The sequence below is a fragment of the Capsicum annuum genome, chromosome 2, assembly GCF_002878395.1.
Source record: "Capsicum annuum cultivar UCD-10X-F1 chromosome 2, UCD10Xv1.1, whole genome shotgun sequence".
Lineage (NCBI taxonomy): Eukaryota > Viridiplantae > Streptophyta > Magnoliopsida > Solanales > Solanaceae > Capsicum > Capsicum annuum.
This window is the reverse complement of record NC_061112.1, coordinates 125506976-125529074: the sequence shown is the minus strand read 5'-3', so window position 1 is coordinate 125529074 and position 22099 is coordinate 125506976. Positions and strand designations below refer to the sequence as shown.

General features: G+C 40.3%; 1 protein-coding gene across 7 annotated transcripts in view; it reads right to left on the bottom strand.

The window, feature by feature from the left end:
* LOC107858119 (serine/threonine-protein kinase EDR1) overlaps positions 1-21382 on the bottom strand; it is a 34774-nt gene extending 13392 nt beyond the window's left edge. Inside the window, exons 1-8 of one of the 7 annotated variants that reach the window (XM_047406867.1) lie at positions 21072-21370; positions 20392-20704; positions 13380-13739; positions 12920-13123; positions 8837-9028; positions 8397-8650; positions 6270-6356; positions 4795-4890 (exon numbers count right to left, since the gene is read on the bottom strand). In XM_047406867.1, coding sequence (XP_047262823.1) covers positions 4795-4890; positions 6270-6356; positions 8397-8650; positions 8837-9028; positions 12920-13123; positions 13380-13625 — 1079 coding nt within the window. In that variant the 5' untranslated portion in view covers positions 13626-13739; positions 20392-20704; positions 21072-21370. Of the gene's footprint in view, positions 1-4794; positions 4891-6269; positions 6357-8396; positions 8651-8836; positions 9029-12919; positions 13124-13379; positions 13740-14815; positions 14872-20391; positions 20705-21071 lie in introns of those variants that run through there. The other 6 variants (XM_047406865.1, XM_047406866.1, XM_047406872.1 and 3 more) reach the window with 6 other exon arrangements.
* Between the last annotated feature and the right edge of the window lie 717 nt (positions 21383-22099).

Sequence of the window (22099 nt, the reverse complement as noted above, 5' to 3'; positions counted from 1 at the left end):
TCCAGTGTTTCACGAGAGGACTAAGCACATTGAAATTGATTGCCACTTTGTCAAAGAAAAGATACTCTCGGGAGATATTGTTACAAAATTTGTGAAGTCTCGGGAGATAGAGCTTGTGAAGATTCTTAAGAGGAGGAGGATTAATATTGCGTGTGTTCAGGAGACTAAGTGGGTAGGGTTCAAGGCTAGGGATGTGGATGGGTATAAGCTGTGGTACTCAGGGAGTGACAGGCGTCGGAATGGAGTGATATATATATATATATATATAATGGGGTGGTGTCAATTGTTGTCATTATACGTAATTTGTTATTTGAAAGTGCTCGGATAAGTCTTGTCTTATGGAAAAAGTTATAAAACATTTCATAAATCAAGACATAATATGGTAGTGTCAGCTCATGGGGCCTGACTTATTGTTTGCTAGTCTTTAGACTAAGTCCTGCCTCTAATGTAATAGTTATAGAATATCTCATAAACAAAGTAGTGTCAGCTCTTGCCCATGCGACGTAATTTATTGTTTGAAAGTCATTGGGCTAAGTCTTGCCTCTAACGTAAGAGTTATAAAACATCTTTTAAACAAAACACAATATGGTAGTGTCAACTCTTGTCTATGAGGCGTAACTTATTATCTGAAAGTCCTTGGATTATGTCTTGCATCTAAGTCAAGAGTTATAAAGTATCTCATAAATTAAAGTCTAATGAGGTATTGTTAACTCTTGCTCACGGGGCCTAAGTTGTTGTCTGAAAGTTTTTGGGCTAAATCTTGCCTTTAAGACACGAGTCATAGAATATCTTATAAATGAAAACACAATGTGGTAATGTTAACTCTTGTCCCTGCGGCGTAACTTCTTGTTTGAAAATTCCTGGTCTAAGTCTTGACTCTAAGACAAGAGTTATATGACATCTCATAAATCAAGACACAATATGGTAGTATCTATTCTTGACCATGGAGCGTAACTTATTATTTGAAGGTCTTTGGGATAAGTTTAGCCTCTAAAGTAAAAGTAATAAAACATCAATGCTAGAAACTGGAGCTTGCTAAATGCTGGAAATTGACAGTGAGCAATGTAGGGAGAAGCATTTAGCATGAACCAAATCTGGACCAACAATACTGTTTTTCGAATTGAGACTGTTTCCATGTTTCTGGTGTACTCAATGAAACGATAAGCTAAGCTGTTGTAATTATACTAGCATTTGTCCACCGCCCCTAGCATGTTAAAGAAAATTTCAATGCCAAACCTCTGTGGTCACCAAGAAAGAGCTAGATGTATAAGTAGGGGTCCCGACGATATGCATGGAGGTTTTGGTGATAGAAATGATGAGGGAGCTGGTCTGTTGGATTTTGCGAGGGCCTTTGGGCTGGTGGTGGTGAATTTGAGCTTTTCGGAGAAGAAGGATCACGTGATTACCTTCCGAAGCGCGATAGCCAAAACTCAGATTAACTTTCTGATGCTTAGGAAGGGGGATAGTGTTTTATGTAAGGACTGTAAAGTCATTCCGAGTGAGCATCTTTCGACCCAGCACAGGTTTCTGGTGATGGACTTGATAATCAAGAAGAGCAAGAAGAGAAGAATCGGGTAGGGTCGGCCTAGAATTAAGTGGGGTGGCTTGACACCAGGTAGTGCGATGGAGATAGAAAAGAAGGTGGCGGGATTTGAGGTGTGGGAGTGCAGGGGAGACGTGGATGCTATGTGGGATAAAGCTGCTAGTTGCATCACGGAGACTGCTAGAGAAGTGTTGGGTGTTTCGAGGGGTCGAGCAGGATGGCATAAGGGAGACTGGTGGTGGAATGAAGAAGTTGAGAAGAAAGTGGAGATTAAGAAGATGATTGAGAGTAAAGATACAGAGGAGAAGCGGGTGAATAGGGAGGTCTACAAAGTAGCAAGGAAGGAGGCTAAGCTAGCAGTTACGGCTGCTAAGACAACAACGTTTGAGAGCCTGTATGCAGGGTTAGAGGAGAAAGGTGGGGAAAAGAGGTTGTTTAGGCTTGCTAAGGCTAGGGAGCAGAAGGGTCGGGACCTCGATCAAGTGAAGTGCATTACGAGGGAGGATGGTAGAGTTTTGGTGGAGAATGTTCATATTAAAAAGAGATGGCAGGAGTATTTTCATAGGTTTTTGAACGAGGAGAGGGATAGAGGCATTGAGTTTGGGGAGCTGGAGCACTCGGAGAAGAGCCGTGATTTCAGTTATTGTAGACATTTTAAGGTTGAGGAGGTCAAAGAGGCTATTCGTAGGATGCGAAGGGGAAGGGCGATAGGGCCTGGCGAGATTCCGGTGGATTTTTGGAAGTTTATAGGTGGGGCAGGTTTAAGGTGGTTGACTGATTTGTTTAACGACATTTTCAAGACGGCGAGAATGTCTGAGGCTTGGAGGTGGAGTACGATGATTCCGTTATATAAAAACAAAGGTGACATTCTGAGTTGCAATAACTATAAGGGTATCAAGCTGTTGAGTCATACTATGAAGATTTGGGAGAGGATGGTTGAGCGGAGATTGAGGAGGATCGTGTCTATTTCGGAGAACCAGTTTGGTTTTATGCCTGGTCGCTCGACGACAGAGGCAATCCACCTGGTGAAGAGATTGGTGGAGCAGTATAGGGAAAGAAAGAGGGATTTGCACATGGTGTTCATCGACCTGGAGAAGGCGTATGACAAAGTCCCTAGGGAGGTTCTTTGGAGATGCTTAGAGGTGAGATGGGTCCCAGTGGCGTACATCAGAGCTATTAAGGACATGTACGATGGAGGGAAGATTCGGGTGAGAACAACGGGGGGACTCAGAGCATTTTCCGATCGAGACAAGGTTGCATCAGGGTTCGACGCTTAGTCCGTTCCTGTTTGCATTGATGATGGACGTGTTGACGCGGAGTATTCAAGGGGAGGTGCCTTAGTGTATGTTGTTTGCAGATGATGTCGTGCTGATTGATGAGACGCGAGGGGTGTGAATGATAAGTTGGAGGCTTGGAGGCAAACCCTTGAATCTAAGGGGTTCAGGTTGAATAGGTCCAAGACGGAGTCTATGGAATGCAAGTTTAGTGACTTGAGGCAGGAGGACGATATGGTGGTGAGGTTGGATTCCCAGGATGTTTGTAAGAGGGATAGTTTCATGTATCTTGACTCTATGATTCAGGAGAATGGCGAGATTGATGAGGATGTCTCTAACCATATTGGAGCAGGTTGGATGAAGTGGAGGCTCGCTTCGGGAGTGTTGTGTGATAAGAAGGTGCCCCTTAAGCTTAAAGGCAAATTCTACAGAGTAGCAATCCGTCCAGCCATGTTGTATAGAGCAGAGCGTTGGCCAGTCAAGAACTCCTACATTCAAAAAGTGAAGGTGGCGGAAATGAGAATGTTGCGTTGGATGTGTGGACTTACTAGGGGGATTGAGTTAGGAATGAGATTATCCGGGAGAAGGTGGGAGTGACTTCGGTAGAGGACAAGATGCTGGAAGGAAGGCTGAGATGGTTTGGGCATGTGATGAGGAGGGGCACGGTTGCCCCAGTTCGTAGGTGTGAGAGGCTAGCGTTGGATCGCTTCAGGAGGAGGAGAGGAAGGCCGAAGAAATACTGGAGGAAAGTGATTAGACATGACATGGAGCAGCTTCAGCTTACCAAGGACATGACCCTAGATAGAAAGGTGTGGAGGTTGCCGATAAGGGTAGAAGACTAGGATGAGTGCGTGGGTTGTAGCTAGTAGTTTGAAGAGCTCATGTATATCCGAGTTAGCAATCCTAGGACTGTGTCCATAGGTAGGAGCCCCTAGACAGGAGGGTTTGGGGTGGTGGGTGCCTTTGGTCTGTGAGTGTATGTTACTACTAGGTGGTTGTCCGATTCCAGATGTCCTTTTCTTATCTCTTATTTCATATTGCGCTTATTTATCTTATTTCGTATTGCTCTGATTTCTATTTTATTATGTCTTATTCCTTATTTATGTTATGCTATACATCCTACTTCATGTTTCATTACGCTTTTGTTTACTATCCTTTATCTTGAGCCGGGTGTTTATCGAAAACAGCCTCTCCACTTCTTCGGAGGTAGCGGTATGGACTGCGTACATTTTACCCTCCCCAGACCCCACTTTGTGGAAATACACTGTGTTTGTTGTTGTTGTTGTTGTTGAAGTGATCAACTTGCAAATATCTTCACCAAGTACCTCACCAGTCCTCGTATTTATTACATCTGTAAACAAGCTAGGTACATATGACTTATATGCACCGACTTGAGAGGGAGTGTCAAAATTGGGGTAGGAGGAACACGAATAGTAAATAGAATTCCTTTTTTTTTTTTTGACTTGCACCAGGTGTCCGAGACTTTTCGAGTCCCGACTAATCCCGGGGGTGCACAGGCCCTCGGCAAGGAGTTTCCCGCAAGTGCACCACGGGTAATAGTAAATAGAATTCTACTTGAAAAAGGATTGCAATGTAGTGTTCTAGTTGAAAAAGGATTGCAACATAGTATCCTAGTTGGAAAAGGAATAAAGTGTAGTAGTCATAGTATCCTAGTTGGAAAAGGAATAAAGTGTAGTGTCTATAAATAGGGTCTCAATCTAATAATGTAGATATAACAATTCAATAATATTCTTCTATATTTCTCACGAAAACAAAAAGATTTTTCGTGTAATTGTTTCTTCATGAGCTACTTAACTGATTATTGCAACCATTTAGATTAAGCAAATCTGGAACTGGATATCTTTAAGACCAACTAGCAGACTCCCACTAGAAGCCATTAAATGACAGAGAAAATGTAACTATAACAATTTCAGATAACCTTTAATCTAAAGATATAAGAAATGGTAGAATTAGAACCTTGAAGAAGTAACATCATAGCTGCAGTCCTTGAAAGACTTTGCACGACCACCAAGAATGGATCTCCCAGGTCCTCTGAAGAAAGGATGCTCTGGACTGAAAAAAGGATTTCACGTTTAAGTATCAAGAAAACCTGAAACTCTAACAACCAACATAATTCATGTAACTGTCAACTGTCAAGTAAGAATGATTGCCTTAAAACAAAATCTGGAAAGGCTTAAACATCCTGAGATATAAAATAAACATCTCTGCTTTTACGAACTCACAACAGCCTTATGATAAAATGTGAGAACATGTTGAAACTTGTGGTAAGGTCTGCATACACTCTAACCTCCCCAAACCCCACTTGTGGGATTACACTGGGTACGTTTAGAAAATGTTGAAACATGCAAATAACAAACAGCAATTCTGACAAATCAGATGTATGAAATAGAACTATGTTTGTATGATAGATTTACATGGTTACTATAAATTGGCTGATCCACTTTTGCCCACGGATTATTGAACCTGCTATACAACATGGAGAAATACAACCAGCTTTCAGACTAAAATATAGGGTGAACCGAGACAGAGTGACTCCACATATAAATATTTTATTTTTGTGATAGTGAATATTATAAAAAAACAATTCAAGGCAGTGATGACTCTATGTTCTCTCAAGAAAAAGAATACAGAAAGAATTATGTAATTGGCCAATACTACATAAACCTATCTCTAGGTATATAAGAAGGTAATCATCTAGCAGTGTATCAGTAGGTTGCAACTAAATATGCAACTTTTAGTGACCTACGTCTCCTGGTCCAGCCCTATAAATTATAAATTCCAAGCCGGAATGAAGAAATGTCTTCTTCTAATTATTATTTATTTATTTGGTATAACTGACCAACAAATACTACTAGAAAAATTAGCACAAAGGGAACAAGTCATAAGAAATGAGAACAGAAAAGGAAAAGGCCAAATCCCATCTGGAGCTTAAAAGCTGCATGGAGTTCCTAACCCAAAAAACTTATAGTTCCTAACCTTTATAAGTAAAAGCATTACTAAGAACTAAATAAAATAAATATCAATCAACTTAACTGACTATCTCTCATAAGAATACTTTAACTGTCATTCAGTTTAAATTAATTAAACGTTTCACTGAATAGGTTCTTTTTGTGCTTATTTGTACTTGCATATTGGATCAAATTAATCAAAGGATTAGCTGCAGAGACTCATCTCATAGAAATAAGTGCCTTTAACTAATTCCATAACCAAATTAAGTTTCAAGTGGTAAGACCCTCTGCTCATATTACTTAGTGTATCTCTCAGGAAACATGAAATAAATCATCCTCTAAAGAAGAGGATAATGATTACTTGGCATGCAAGAACAATTACATCAGAAAGCAACTGGGAGTTGAATCTCTAACTTCAGTTAATCTGGAAAGGTTAGGATTCTTTGTATCTTAAGTCCTGGAAGGCTACAAGACAAACTGAACCTTGAACTTGAGGCCCTCTGTTCAGATACAACTTTGTTCCTTCCATGCCAAAGTGAACTTTTGACATCGGGCTGACTGCGTGATAAGCTGAAGAAAGTGAATAACACATCAGCAAACACAATGCAGTACTCAAAGGGATAAAGTGAATAATTTGTTCCTTGTAAAATATAGGAAAATTAAGGAAGATGAAGAAGACTGGACAGAATATGGAGATGTTTATCTGTACAGAGTTTTGAAAGACAAATGCATTAATTACATTGTCCAATTGCAGCAATATGCTTGTCGCAGATGGGCCAAATGAAGTTGTTGGTTCATCCAGCTTATGCTGATACAAAGACTGGCTTTTCACACGCATAAGTGAAACGAAATCAAAATTCTCTTCTTTTTTTTAAGTGAAAAAGTTCTATTTTATTGTCCGCGGCTCTGCCCAACTTACTGTGTCTTAATTCAAATGTGCTATGACTTTGATGGTAAAAATTGACAAACTTTAGACTGATACTTGATCCCTGGGTGCCAAATTGTCTATGGCTGAAACTTAATGCTATGCATGTGTTAAATCACCTAGCTTAGATGCCAAAGACTGAAATTGTTTAGAAGTCTATTGGTCAATAACTTAAAACATGAAAGACAGAATAGAACAGTTAGTTGATTCTGAATGGATTATCAACAATACGACAAGATCTTGAGTGCTGTCCTATCAAAAGTCAAGAGAATCATAAAATGAATTGTCTACAAAATGAATTCTTAACAGCTATGGTATAGTAATTTGAAATCACCAGAATCAGGAAACTCTCCTTATTTTACACTAGGTGTGCTTGTGGGATTACACTAGGTATGATGTTGTTGTTGTCCTAATTTTAGTAACTCAAACTTCTATATAATAGCTCTCTTATCTGTTGTTAACCATCAACTTTAACAAGAGTTTCTTTTACTTCTCATGCAAGAGTTTTAGTTCATCTACAATCTTGGTAGGGATTAAGTAGCTTTTGCTTACCAGTAGGCTGTCTAACACCATCTACCCTAAAAAAAATTATGTCTTCCCATTGTTCCCTATTCTTGCCTCTTATAGATGATAATAACTTCGACAACAGTGAACCTCTTCAATGATTGTTATAGCGATACAAAGCCTCTTTTTTTTTTGGGATAACCGTGGTGTCCTGGCCAGCTTTCGCATAACTCGACTAAATCCACGGGATTCCAGCCACCTCCCACCAGCAACAAATACCAGGTAACTTTGTCCACCGAGGCTGGGACAGATGGGAAAAATCATCTAGTGTTTTTTGCCTCTGCGGGGATTTGAACCTGAATCCTCAGGTTCTCAACACACTTTGTTGACCACTAAGCACACCCTTGGGTGCGATAGAGAGCCTCTTTTTGGTGACTGGCTCGACGTATCTGCCCATCTTTCCAAAGATACGCTCTGGCAGAATTGTGCCTATTCTGCCAGAATTATGGTCATTCTTCTAGAAAGTTGTCATGCTCCCATGTGTGCACCGATAACGAAAAGACCAAGGTGGCGTTTATGAAGTAAACGCACCCACTTTTCCTAGGATGAACATGAAACTCTGCCAGTAATCTCTCCAGTGACAGGCTCCTTGACTATCTGAGATTTGGAGACAAGCCAGCACTGACAAATTGAGAAGTCAGTTATCTTCATGCATATAATTTAGTTTACAATCCTATAACTCTCCTAATTACATAATTATTTCGGGAGCCTTTCCATGTTTGCAATATAGATATCCTCACCATATTTATGAATTCGTAACAGTTCACGGAGAATATAATAGAGAAAAGTAGTAACAAAATTTTACTTTTAATGGAAGTGGACAAGGACAAGTACAACTGTGATAGGCCTAGAACTATCTTTCTAGACTGAACGATAACTAAAACTTTAGATGGTGCCCTCATTACATTAATTTGATTTTCACCAGCATAAAACATTAACTTTGCCATACTTTTTCCTATTAACATTAGATAATATAAATGTCACTTTATTTAAAATGGTTACTGCGACACACACACACAAACACATACATACAATCAGAACAAATTTGAAAGGAAGGAATAAAAAGTTTGAATTCTAAGCAAATATCATACCAACTATCTTCCCAAGCTTGATATCCTTACCTTCCAGTGGCGCTGTAGTCGGAACTGAAACAGGTAGGACTAATGGGATCCATTGGTGAGTTACATGAATCCGTGTCTACAGAGTCACTCTCACCAAAAAAATGTGAGCGATGTCGCTGCTTCATTGAACAAGGAAACAGCTTGCCAGGATAATGCATAAGGTCAACCAGTAGTTCTATGGAATCCAGAATGACTGTGACACAGATGTTCTTATACAAATCTGTGCACTCCAGTGCTCCTCCTCTTGGGAAACCCTAATATAAGTTAGAAGATAAAATGGAGGGAATTGGGAGGAAAAGAAAAGGAGGGGAGGGCAGAGTGAAGAAGAGCTGGAATGATTGTGCATTGACTTATGCATTATCCACATTGAAAAGAGTCTTTTTGCCAATAAGTAAAGCAGACTAACATCAAATCCTGTTGAAGAGAAATAAAAAGCTCACCACAATCAGCTTGCACTCAAGGCCCACAGTATCAGCAAGAACTTTGAATAAGATTGCTCGAGAATGGCAGGAACCATCCTTTATTTGGCACAGCATGTGGATTCCTTGACTACCCAAAGCATGTGAGACCTCCTCAAGTGTACCACTCACATGAGTGGACTTGTACTTGGGATGTTTATAGAAATCGCAAACCTAACCATAGTGATATACTGTCAGATTAAAAACCACACAAACACGGGAAAACAGATTTTTCGGTGATTAACTCCTGCGGCTAAGGCATCTTTTTATTTTGAAAACTTGATCACAGTTTCACAATAAACATATGTCATGCAGAATTATGGGTCATATCAAGACTGGTACATGATAGTCCTAGATGACTACATGCATTAAAGGACTACCAAACTCACATGATGCCTTTAGAAAAGTGAAATGCACAAAAACTGAACCAAAAATGATTAGTCGGCGAAAAATCATCAAGATAGCAAATCTTAGGCTCGGCTTTTTCTTTTTCTTTTTCTTTTTTTTTTTTTTTTTGGTCTAAAAATGACATAAAACCGGTATCACATAGTTCCACAAAATTATATGGAAATTAAAATTGAGAAACCTTCCATGTGGAAATTATTATTTCCAGAGGAATAATATGTTCAAGAAATTAGGAGAGCTTTTGAAAAAAGAAATTAAGAACATGGAAATTTCATACTTCCTTAGAAAAACTTTGTTGAGAACTTTTAAGTTTGTTGACCTCTTACACTTGAGAAACCTTAATTTGTACTCGAGAGAATGGTTATGCAGTTTCAGTTTCCTTACTGGTTATATAGTTTCCGTTTCCTTTTCAACTCTTCAAAATATAATAAATATTATACATATATTCAAATTACAGATTAATCTTCAAAAGGGCAGTCCGGTGCACTAAAGCTCCCGCTATGCGCAGGGTCCGAGGAATGGCCCCACCACAAGGGTGTATTGTACGCAGCCTTACCTTGCATTTCTGCCAGAGGCTGTTTCCAAGGCTTGAACCCATGACCTCCTGGTCACATGGCAACAACTTTACTAGTTATTCCAAGGCCCCCCTTCGAATTACAGCTTAAATCTTATTTAGTAATATTCTGATTACAGCTTAATCTTATTTATGCATTATGGTTTCCAACATACCGGAAAATGTAAAAGGAAAGCTACCATTGCCTTCTCCTAATCAGGTATTAAGTTTTTGTTAGATGGTAAATAACTAGCAATCCAGGCCAAAAAGCATTAGGTACAATGACGGATATATTAAATATGTGTTGACTCTAGCATTAACATAATGCACCACATGTAAACCAAACGCAAAACAACAACAACAACAACAACAAACCCAGTGTATTCCCACCAGGGTAGAGTGTACGCAGTCCATACCGCTACCTCCAGAGAAGTAGAGAGAGGTTGTTTTCGAAAGACCCCCGGCTCAAGATAAAGAATAGTAGACCAAAGCGTAATTAAATAAGAAGCAAGATGGATGGCATAACATGACAAGGAATAAGACACATAAAAATAGAAGTCAAAGCAATAAAAATAAAATAAATAAGCGCAATAGGAGAAAGAGACCCACGCCCGCCTGACCGGGCTCCTATCTTGGGACCCAATCCTAGGTTTACTAGCCCGACTCAACCTGAGCTCTTCTAAATACTTACTAAATCCACGCACACAACCTAGCCTTCTACCTTTATCCGCGACCTCCACACCTTCCTATCTAGGGTCATGTCCTCAGTAAGTAGAAGCTGCTCTATATCATGTCTAATCACTTCCCTCCAGTACTTCTTCGGCCTACCTCTCCTTCTTCTGAAGCCATCTAACGCTAACCTCTCGCACCTACGAACTGGGGCATCCGTTCCCCTCCTCATCACATGCCCAAACCATCTCAACCTTCCTTCGCGCATCTTATCCTCCAATAAAGCCACTCCGACCTTCTCCCGAACGGTCACATTCCTGACTCTATCCCCTCTGGTAAGTCCACACATCCAACGCAACATTCCTATTTCCGCTACCTTCATTTTTTGAATATGGGAGTTCTTGACTGGCCAACACTCTACTCCATATAGCATAGAAGGACGGACTGCCGCTCTGTAGAATTTACCTTTAAGCTTTAGTGACACCTTCTTGTCACACAACACTCTCGAGGCGAGCCTCCATTTCATCCAACCAGCTCCAATACGGTTAGAGACATCCTCATCAATCTCGCCATTCCCCTGAATCATAGACCCAAGATACCTAAAACCATCCCTCTTTCGGACCTCCCGGGAATCCAACCTTACCACGACATCATCCTCCTGCCTCACCTCACTAAACTTACATTCCATATATTCCGTCTTGGACCTACTCAACCTGAACCACTTAGATTCAAGGGTTTGCCTTCAAACCTCCAATTCTTCATTCACACCCGCCCGCGTCTCATCAATCAGCACTACATCGTCAGTGAACAACATACACCATGGCACCTCCCCTTGAATACTCCGTATCAACACGTCTATCACCAATGCAAACAGGAACGGACTAAGAGTCGAACCCTAGTGCAACCCTGCCTCGACCGAAAAATGCTCTGAGTCTCCTCCCGCCGTTCTCACCCGAGTCTTTCCTCCATCGTACATGTCCTTAATAGCTCTGATGTACGCCACCGAGACCCCGTTGGCCTCTAAACATCTCCACAGAACCTCCTCAAAACTTTGTCATAAGCCTTCTCCAAGTCGATGAACACCATATGCAAATCCTTCTTCCTTTCCTTATACTGCTCCACCAATCTCCTCACCAGGTGGATTGCCTCTGTCGTCGAGCGACCAGGCATAAAACCAAACTGATTCTCCGAAATAGACACGATCCTCCTCAATCTCAGCTCAACTAACCTCTCCCAAATCTTCATAGTATGACTCAACAGCTTGATACCTCTATAATTAGTGCAACTCTGGATGTCTCCCTTATTTTTATATAATGGAATCATCGTACTCCACCTCCAAGCCTCCGACATCCTTGCCGTCTTGAAAATGCCGTTAAACAAATCAGTCAACCACCTTAAACCAACCTTACCTATAAACTTCCAAAAATCCACCGGAATCTCATCGGGCCTCGTTGTCCTTCCCTTTCGCATTCTACGAATAGCTTCTCTGACTTTCTCCACCCTAAAACGCCTACAATAACTGAAATCACGTCTCACCTCCGAGTGTTCCAGCTCTCCTAACTCGATGCCTCTATCCCCCTCCTCGTTCAAAAGCCTATGGAAATACTCCTGCCATCTCTTCTTAATGTGGACATCTTCCACCAAAACAGTACCATCCTCCCCTTTAATGCACTTCACTTGGTCTAAGTCCCGACCTTCCTCTCCCTAGCCTTCGCAAGCCGATATAACCTCTTTTCCCCGCCTTTCGCATCTAACCCCGCATACAAGCTCTCAAACGCTACAGTCTTAGCTGCCGTGACTGCAAGCTTAGCTTCCTTTCTAGCAACTTTGTAGGCCTCCCTATTCACCCGTTTCTCCTCTGCATCATTACTCTCAATCAACTTAACATAAGCCCCTTTCTTAGTCTTCACCTTCTTCTTAACTTCTTCATTCCACCACCAGCCCTTATGTCGACCTGCCCGACCCCTTGAAACACCTAAAACTTCTCTAGCAGCTTCCGTGATGCAACTGGCAGCCCTATCCCACAGTCTCCACGTCCCCCCTGCACCTCCACACCCCCAAACCTGCCACCTTCTCCTCAATCTCTAACGCACTACCCGATGTCAAGCCACCCCACCTAATTCTAGGCCGACCCTCTTCGGCCCTTCTCTTCTTGCCCTTCTTGATAGTCAAGTCCATCATCAGAAGTCTGTGTTGGGTCATGCTCACTCGGAATGACTTTACAGTCCTTACAAAGAGCCCTATCCTCCTTCCTAAGCAACAGAAAGTCGATCTGAGTCTTGGCTATCGCGCTTCGGAAGGTAATTAGGTGATCCTCCTTCTTCGGGAAGCTCGAATTCACCACCACCAAACTCAAAAGCAGATGGAAAAAAAGAACCAAGCTAACAACCAGTCAGAACTAAATCCCAGTATAGACAACAGAATAATAAATGACGCACCAACCCTGCAATCTTCTTCACCACTACAGCTGGAGTTGAACTCAATCCTTTCACTAGAGTGAGGGTTAGCTGTTTTAACATGGAAAGCTTTTTATCCTTATGCATATTTACAAGAATAACATTAGGTCGAAGACCCTCCGTCTCCAAAGCATAAAGTTCATCCAAAGATGGAATTGTGTCGAATAGCTCCTTGAATCTTCTTTCCTGCACAAATTCAAAGAATTAGAACAATATTGATTTGACAAGATTCCATCCGGAAAAGAAGCAAAGCAAACAAAAGGTACATATTAAGAATGTTGTGTTAGCAACATAATTGACACACAAAAAAAAAAGCAGCATGCACTACACTAAAAACACATGATTCAATTTCTTGTCTTGCCATATTACTATAACGGGCTCTGGAGAGAAATCATCCAAGTGAAAAATAATCCAAGACCGCACAAAACTATGTTATACTCACTGGAACAACAAAGTAGAAACCATCAGGAATAGGTTCTGCAAGTTCCCCCGTGTCCCACAGAATCTGAGATGCCCTCTTTGATGCTAGACCGTCTGGCTCCTGCTTGCTGCTCAGTGTAGAGTTTGCTTTATCTTCTGAAGAAACCAAATTGATCAACTGTAGTTTGTCAGAAATATCTGCTGGCCACCAAGGAGAATCAGGAGGCAGAGCCTCTGCTGGTCCCACATCATTTCCTGTCTTCTCCATCTCCTCAAAGATTCAAAATTCTATAGCATGTTCAGCAGATTTTGACCCGTAAATGATAATTGTATACGAAGCCAATAGCTCCAACAAAATTTCAGGCGAGCTCTATGAGATGTCCTGGTAAAAACACAACAACAAAATGTAGTCAATTTCACAGTTAATGAAGTGCACGCCTTGTTTTCTAAAAAGATGCTGAAGCAAATTACTAGAACTTGATTTGGTGTGCATTGCACTTACATTTAATAGAGCTTACACGTCACTGAGAAGAGGCTGAATCTGTAAGATCCCGCATCAATTGGGGATTTTCAAGGGATACGTACCAACATGTACAGTTCGGCCATTAGTTTACAAAACATGTACAAAAATGACCGAAGTATACACAACATAGACACTGGTTGTGTACAAGTACGTATATTATATGTATAGGTATAGGTATGTATCTTATATGTATAGTATAGGTATACACAACCTATACATTGTGTACTTGTAAACTAGATCACCCAAAGACATTGAGTTGTAATTTTCCCATTTAAAAATGGGTCTCTTAACGGTCTTGGGCAATCCTCTACTCATGAGCTAGCTTTTGGGGATGAGTTACGCCCAAGATTCTCTTATCATGGTACCACAGTCAAGAACCTTAACTGATCTATTCGATGTTGGGTCCCTGTATTATATTGTTCATGCTCCCCTGTCCAATACTGGGCGTCCAGGAGTGTTTAGTCCCATATCAGTAGGAACGTTGTGGTCTTGGCAACCTTGGCTCATTAGCTAACTTTAAGGGGCGAGATAGACTCGAGGTACATTTCTTATCAATTAAAATGGGTCCATCTTCACCTCATGAGCTAGCCTTTGTGATTGAGTTAAGCCAAAGGTCCATTCTTATCATGGTATCCGAGCCCAGGTTTATCCAATATTCTTGGTTTATCCAATGTTTCTCCATATTATATTGTCCATGCTTCAAATATCCCGTCCTAGGCATGCGGGGGGGTGTTAGTTCCCACGTCATTAAGGAATAAAAGATGAGTCTCCTCATAAGATCTTGGGCAATCCTATCCTCATGAACTATCTTTTGGTTGAGATAAGCCCAAGGACCATTTTTTATCAATATCAAGGGATGGAACTGGATGCTGAGTCTGATTTTTAATTTTTGATGAAGTTCAGTGTCAAGTTTTTATATCCAATAACATGCATACCTATTCGGCTGACAAATAAGTGCATCATTCACAAATAACTTGGTATGCGAGCAAACCTACAACAACAACAACAACATACCCAGTGTATTCCCACATAGTAGGGTCTGGGGAAGGTAGAGTGTACGCAGACCATACCACTACCTCATATGAAGTAGAGAGGCTGTTTCCGATAGACCCCCGGGTTAGGACCGATAGTAGTATAACAAATACAAAACAGAAATGCATATAAACTAGTACAATCTGCCAAATAAAATAACGCCACTAGCTATAAGCCACAAGATAAAACTAAAAACTATCTATCCGAAACCATAGACAACACTCAACACCACAAACAAGAAACTTCAGACACAAAAAAACAACGCTCCTCTATTGTTACCGACGCACTCTCACCCCCTAACTCTCTATCATAATCTGAGTTCTCCACACCTACCTATCAAGGGTCATGTCTTCCGTAAGCTGTAACTGCTATATATCATACCTAATCACCTCCTTCTAATATTTCTTTGGCCTACCTCTACCCCGCCTAAAACCATCCATAGCCAGTGTCTCACACCTCCTCACTGGAGCATCAGAGCCCCTCCTCATCACGTGCTCGAACCAACTAACCTTACTTCTCGCATCTTGTCCTCCGCCGAGACCACTCCCACCTTCTCCCGAATACTCTCTTCCTTATCCTATCTTTCCTGGTATGGCCACACATCTATCGCAACATCCTCATCTCCGTCACCTTCAATTTTTGGATGTGAGAGCTCTTAACTGGCCAATACTCCGCTCCATACAACATAGCCGGTCGGACTACCACACTATAGAACTTTTCTTTAAGCTTCGGGGGCACCTTCTTATCACATAAAACTCCCGAAGCGAGCCTTCATTTCAACCACCCCGCCCCAATACGATGCTTGACATCCTCGTTAATCTCCCCATTGCCTAAATCATAGACCCTAAATACTTGAAACTCTCCCTCTTTTGAATGGCCTAGGAGTCTAGCTTCACAACCACGTCAGCCTCCTGTGACACCTCACTAACTTATACTCCAAATACTCTGTCTTGGTACTACTTAATCGAAATCCTTTAGACTCAAGGGTCTGTCTCCAAATCTCCAACTTATCATTAACTCCTTCCCGAGTCTCGTCAATCAGTACCACATCATCCGCAAATAACATACACCAAGACACTTCCCCTTGAATATGTCGCGTCAAAACATCCATCACCAAAGCAAATAAAAAAGGGCTAAGAGTCGATCCCTGATGCAACCGTATCAAAATCGAAAAGTGCTCTGAATCTCCACCTACCATCCACACCCGAGTTTTCGCGCCATCATCATGTCCTGAATCGACCTAATATACGCCACGCGCACCCCTCTAGCCACCAAGCACCTCCACAGAATCTCTTTGGGAACTCTGCCATATGTCTTCTCAAGATCAATAAACACCATGTGCAAATCCTTCCTTTCCCAAAACAGCTCCACTAGTCTCCTCACGAGGTGAATGGCCTCAGTAGTCGAGCGACCTAACAAGAAACTGAACTGATTCTCAGAGATAGTCACGCTCCTTCTCAGCCTCAACTCTACCATTCTTTCCCAAACCTTCATAGTATGACTCAACAATTTAATACCTCTATAGTTGTTGCAATTCTGGATGTCTTTCTTGTTCTTATACAAAAGAATCATCGTACTCCACCTCCACGCTTCAAGTATCTTAGCCGCCCTAAAAATGATGTTAAATAACCTTGTCAATCACTCCAAACCTGCCCCACCAGTGCTCTTCCAAAAATCCACTGGAATCTCGTCTGGCCTCATCGCTCTACCCCGACTTACCCTGCGAATAGCCCCCTTGACCTCTTCAACCTTGATACGCCTACAATAACCATAGTCGCTACACTCCTTGGATTTCTCCAAATCCCCCAACACGAAACCTTTGTCCCCCTCGTCATTCAAAAGTTTATGAAAATAGGACTGCCACCCCTTCTTAATGAGGGCATCCTCAACCAACACAGTACCATCCTCTCCCTTAATGCACTTCACTTGGTCAAGGTCATGAGCCTTGACCTTGGCAAGCCTATACAACTTTTTATCCCCGTTTTTCTCCTCTAAAGCCGCATACAAGCTCTCAAAAGTTGTTGACCTAGCTGCCGTAACTGCTAACTTAGCCTCTCTCTTAGCAACCTTATACTCCTCCTCATTCGTCCGTCGCTCCTCATCATCCTTGCTCTCAAGCAACTTAGAAAAAGCCACCTTCTTAGACTCCACCTTCCTCTTAACCTCTTCGTTCCACCACCAGTCCCCTCGAAGCTTGTCAGAACGACCTCTCGAGACACCCAACACCTATCTAGCGGTCTCCCTAATACAACTAGCAGTCGTCTCCCACATTCTATCCACATCCCCTCTACTCTCCCAAGCCCCCCTGCTCCTCAACTTCTCCCCCATCTCCAAAGCAATAGCCAAAGTCAAACTACCCCACTTAATCCTGGGCCGAGCCTCCACCCTCCTCTTCTTTCTGCCCTTATTAATAACCAAGTCCATCACCAACAGCCTATGCTGAGTCGAAAGATTCTCACTAGGTATGACTTTACAGTCTTTACATAGCGCTCTGTCATCCTTCCTAAGGAGCAAAAAGTCTGAGTCTTGGCCACGATATAACGAAAAGTAATAAGGTGATCTTCCTTCTTTGGAAAGCTCGAATTCACTATCCACAACCCAAACGCCCTAGAAAAATCCAAAAGAGAAGCTTCTCTTTCATTCCTCTCCCCAAAACCAAACCCGCCATGCACATCATCATAACTTCTCGACAAAGACCCCATGTGCCCATTAAAGTCTCCTCCCACGAAAAGTTTCTCAGTGCTCGGAATGCCCCTCACCACCTCATCAAACACCTCCCAAAATCCCTTCTTCTCCTCCTCATCCAAACCTACTTGCGGAGCATATGCACTAATGACATTCACCGTAGACCCTCCCATGACCAACTTAATAGACATCAACCCATCACTGACTCTCTTAACCTCTACCACCTGCTCCCGAAGTTCTTCGTTTACTAAGATACCTAGCACATTTCTATGTCTCAAGCTACCCGAGTACCACAACTTATATCCATCCGCATCTCTCGCCTTAGTGTCTACCCATTTAATTTCCTGGACACACGCTATACAAACCCTCCTCTTTCTAAGAATCTTCATCAGCTCTATAGACTTACCTTGCAGCATCCCTATGTTCCAGGACCCAACCCTCAACCTAGGAGCACCCTTATCCCACCTCGTCCTACTATCCCTCGCCCCCAACCCCAAACTCGGACCTAGACCCGACCCCAACCTATGACATGGCCCTAGTCCACCATCTATCACCCCAGCCACCACTCAAAAGGATATGATAGAAGAAAAAGAAGAAGAAGAACTTGACCCAGAGAGTCAAATTAAATGCACTAGCAGACTGATCGTGTTGGCTAGGTTTTTTGGTTCCTCTTTCAAGTTAACTATGACTTTCCAGACTACTTGAGACACCAGTAGAAATCAAAATAGTAAGAAACTGCGCCATATTGGGCAAAAACAATGGAACGAGCATACAATTGAATCTGGGTCAATTGTACTGTTCTAGCTTTAAGAAAAGGAGACATTTCAAACAAGACAGCACCTAACTAGGTAAGAATGAAGCATTGTGCTTAAATTGACAACAATTTTCTCTATGGTCAAAATATTACAAGTCTAAATTTACAACAAACATTTCTATCTTTTTTTCCAGTAAAAAGGTAAATTACGTTCTTATTCCCTTCCTCAATTGTTATGTGAGGATCAGGCCTCCCTCGCTAAGAAGATATTCCACTGAAATTTGGGCAAAAAAATACATAAGGGGAGAGAATATATTAGAGTTCTTATTACAGAATTTTGTGTTTTCATTTTCGGGTAACCTCTGTTCCTGGCTAATCGTGCATAGCTCTTGCAGCTTGCAAGCCTCTTTTCAATGAGATCAACATCCGAAACCAGATAGTAGACTAAAAGGTCATTGAAATGTGCTGATAGATTTCCAGCAACTGAAATCTGATTATTTAAGATGTCGATGCAATCATTCCTATGGGAAGGTCCTGATACTGGCACATGGAAACAAAAGTGGATTGTGAGGATGTGTGTCCATGACAAAGGGGCTAGTTTAACTTCTTTAAAATTATTATGAAGAAATATGAATATTTTGAGCAAAAGATACTTTCACGGGTTAACAAAAATCTCTGGCCAGTAACCATCGCTCAGGACTGCTGATGGATTTAGGAAGTATTTGAACTCATTTCTACAGCAAATAATTTGATAAAAACCAAGAAATGAAAATGGTTGTTGAGCTCGACTTTGGTTTAAGCCCAATTATCCTCATCCCCACATATGTGAATTTCTAGGGCAAGTGCTTGAGTTCAACTAGGAAATTTACCAGTGATGCAATTGACATTGTTATTTTTAACAGCTAAACAACTGCAGCCTCAAGTAGAAGTTGAACAGCGACTTATTTGAAAGGGTCCACCAGTTTAATTTTCTTTATTCTGACACAAACGCTCTAAACTCTGATTTATATGATCGAGGGCAGTATCAAATTCCTTAAGAGTTGACTGTTTTTCTCTTTCTACTCATGCTACCATCTCAAGTGACACATGTTTCTATCAATCCTAAAATGAGAATGTCCCGCTACTTTAATCTTCTCTTCTTCATTTTTTTTTTAAAAAAAGGAAAGAAAAAAGATTAATTGTGTACGGCCACTTTAATCTTTCCATCAGCAGACTACTCATAATTCAGACTTTCAGTATCCCAGTATGAAACACTGTATCAAAATTTACTTTTACATCACCATGCTTTTTCTGAAAATTGTAATGTTGTATTCCTCAGCATTAAGGATATGTTGGAGACCTTCAAAAAGGGATCACAGAGAGTAGTAAATCTAATTACAAGGATCCTAGCATATCTTCTAGTTGTTCTACCTCCTCATTACCTTCCTCTTTACACCAAATATACAAACATACAATATATCTCTCCTTTACTTTCTGAATAGAATTAGATTTGTTCTTAAAGCATCTTCCATTCCTTTCCTTCCATATTGACCACCATATGCAAGCTGGAGTCATGGTGACTTTTACATCACCATGTTGACCACATCTCTAATTTTTTTTGACCATTAAGTTTCACCTTTTTAAAGTAACAACACATTAGAACCCCATATTTCATTCAACAAATCAATCTTTTCAGTCCTAAAATCAGCCTGAGAAATTCAACTGCCTTAATGAGTGATTCCATCGTCCTGATGCAGTAAGGATCTGAACTTTACAAGTGCAGCTGTCTTGAGCTAAGACACCATGTCTTTCATCTCATTCCAAGTCTAACTAGAGCAAAAGCAGCCATAGATATAAAATCTGCAAGGATAACTCGAGCAATATAATAAAAGCTTCGACTCTAATACTGCATTTCCTAAATAGAAAAATGAGCCTAACCCTCCCTCACACAGAATGTCCATCAAGGGAAGATTGGTAATCACAAAAAAAAAAAAAAAATATTCCTATGACACAGCTAATCCAATTGAAAAGAACTCAGCTTGTAAAGATTTGATGGCATACCAAATTACACAATCACCCTTCTATTCTTCCAACAACAACATTCTCAGTGTACTCCCACAGAGTGACGTCTGATGCGGGTACTTATATGCAGACCTTACCTCTACCGTGAAAGTGAGCAAAGAGGTTCTTTCCAATAGACCCCAGGCACATATCACCTAAGTTGTGCGGCTCTTCACTTTCGATGGCGCTCTCCAAAAATACACTAGGTTTGGCGAATCTGACACGCACCCATCAACATTTTGGAAGAGTCCGAGCAACATAGCATCTCACCCTTTTATTCCCAACAATCACAAAATCATCGAAATCTATTACCCTAACAAAAGGATTAGTATTAAAATTGCACTAATACAGAAACATCAACTATGAATCTCACCACATAGCTAAAACTTGATCATATAAAACCCCAATGCCGCAAATTAGGTAATGCCCAATTAAGAAAATCAATTACATTACTTCAAAAACCCATAACAACAACAACAACAACAAATCCAGTATTCCCATCAAGTGGGGTCTGGGAGGGTAAAATGTACGCAATCCATACCGATACTTCCGAAGAGGTAGAGAGGTTGTTTCCGATAGACCCGGCTCAAAAAAACCATAACATTGCACACAATTTCACCAAAATAAACGCGCAAGCAAATCGCCCATATAAAAATACAGCAAGATTTTTTCTTTATTACCTAAAATTGAAGGACGACAAGTATCGAAGGGCTGTTGAAATCATACCAATACCATCAGAATCTGAATGGCGCTGACTTTGCTTTTGTATTCCTTTGTTTATTAATTTGTGATTCTGAATCTGAATCTGTATGATGATAATTATAATAAAATAGGAGTAAATGTTTAATAGTATAATTATATTAAAATGTGTTCTACTACTTCACTTTTTCCTCCTTTTGGGATCTCGTTATAACGGTCACCCATTCCATCTCATTTTTTTAATTTATTTCATCATATCCAATTAAAGTATGTTTAACTTTTAATTGCTTCGAATTTGAACTTGTCATCCATTTGCACGTGAATAATAATCACATTATTTCTATAGCCGTACTAGTTTATTCAATCATTTACCCTCTCTGTTTATAATAATGTATCCTAATTATGGTAATGATGAATTTCATGTTGGATGAAGTACATTGTTTTTATTGTTGTATAATGTTATATATATTGTAGAATGGTCTTCGCAAAAAAAAAAAAAAGGTGTAATATAAAATTATTATAAGAAAAATGAGATAAAGAATAAAATAAGATTATTAAATATTAAGTAAAGATAAAATAAGGAAAAAAAGAAAGAAAGATAACAACACGATGATACTAAATTAGTTGTTAAACAAAATGTGACTTTTCGTTGTTATTTAATTGTGAATTTATTTAATTGTAAATTTAATTATACGATGTGATAAAATTTAAATAACAAATAAAAATAAATATTATATGTAAACAACAACATAATATGCACCACCATCCAAACGAGCTTAATTGTCGATGCATTATGTTAAAATTATTTCATAATCTAAATATAATTATGATTTCATAATCTAAATATAATTATGTACATAATCTGCATATAATATACTTTTTACATCAAGGAGATTAAAATTACACGTTTTAATTAATTAAAAATCAAATATGCTAAGAAAGAACAAAATCTATCGGTGAATAAATGATCAAAAGTCATCTTTTTTAGAATTTATTTTACTTCACCAAA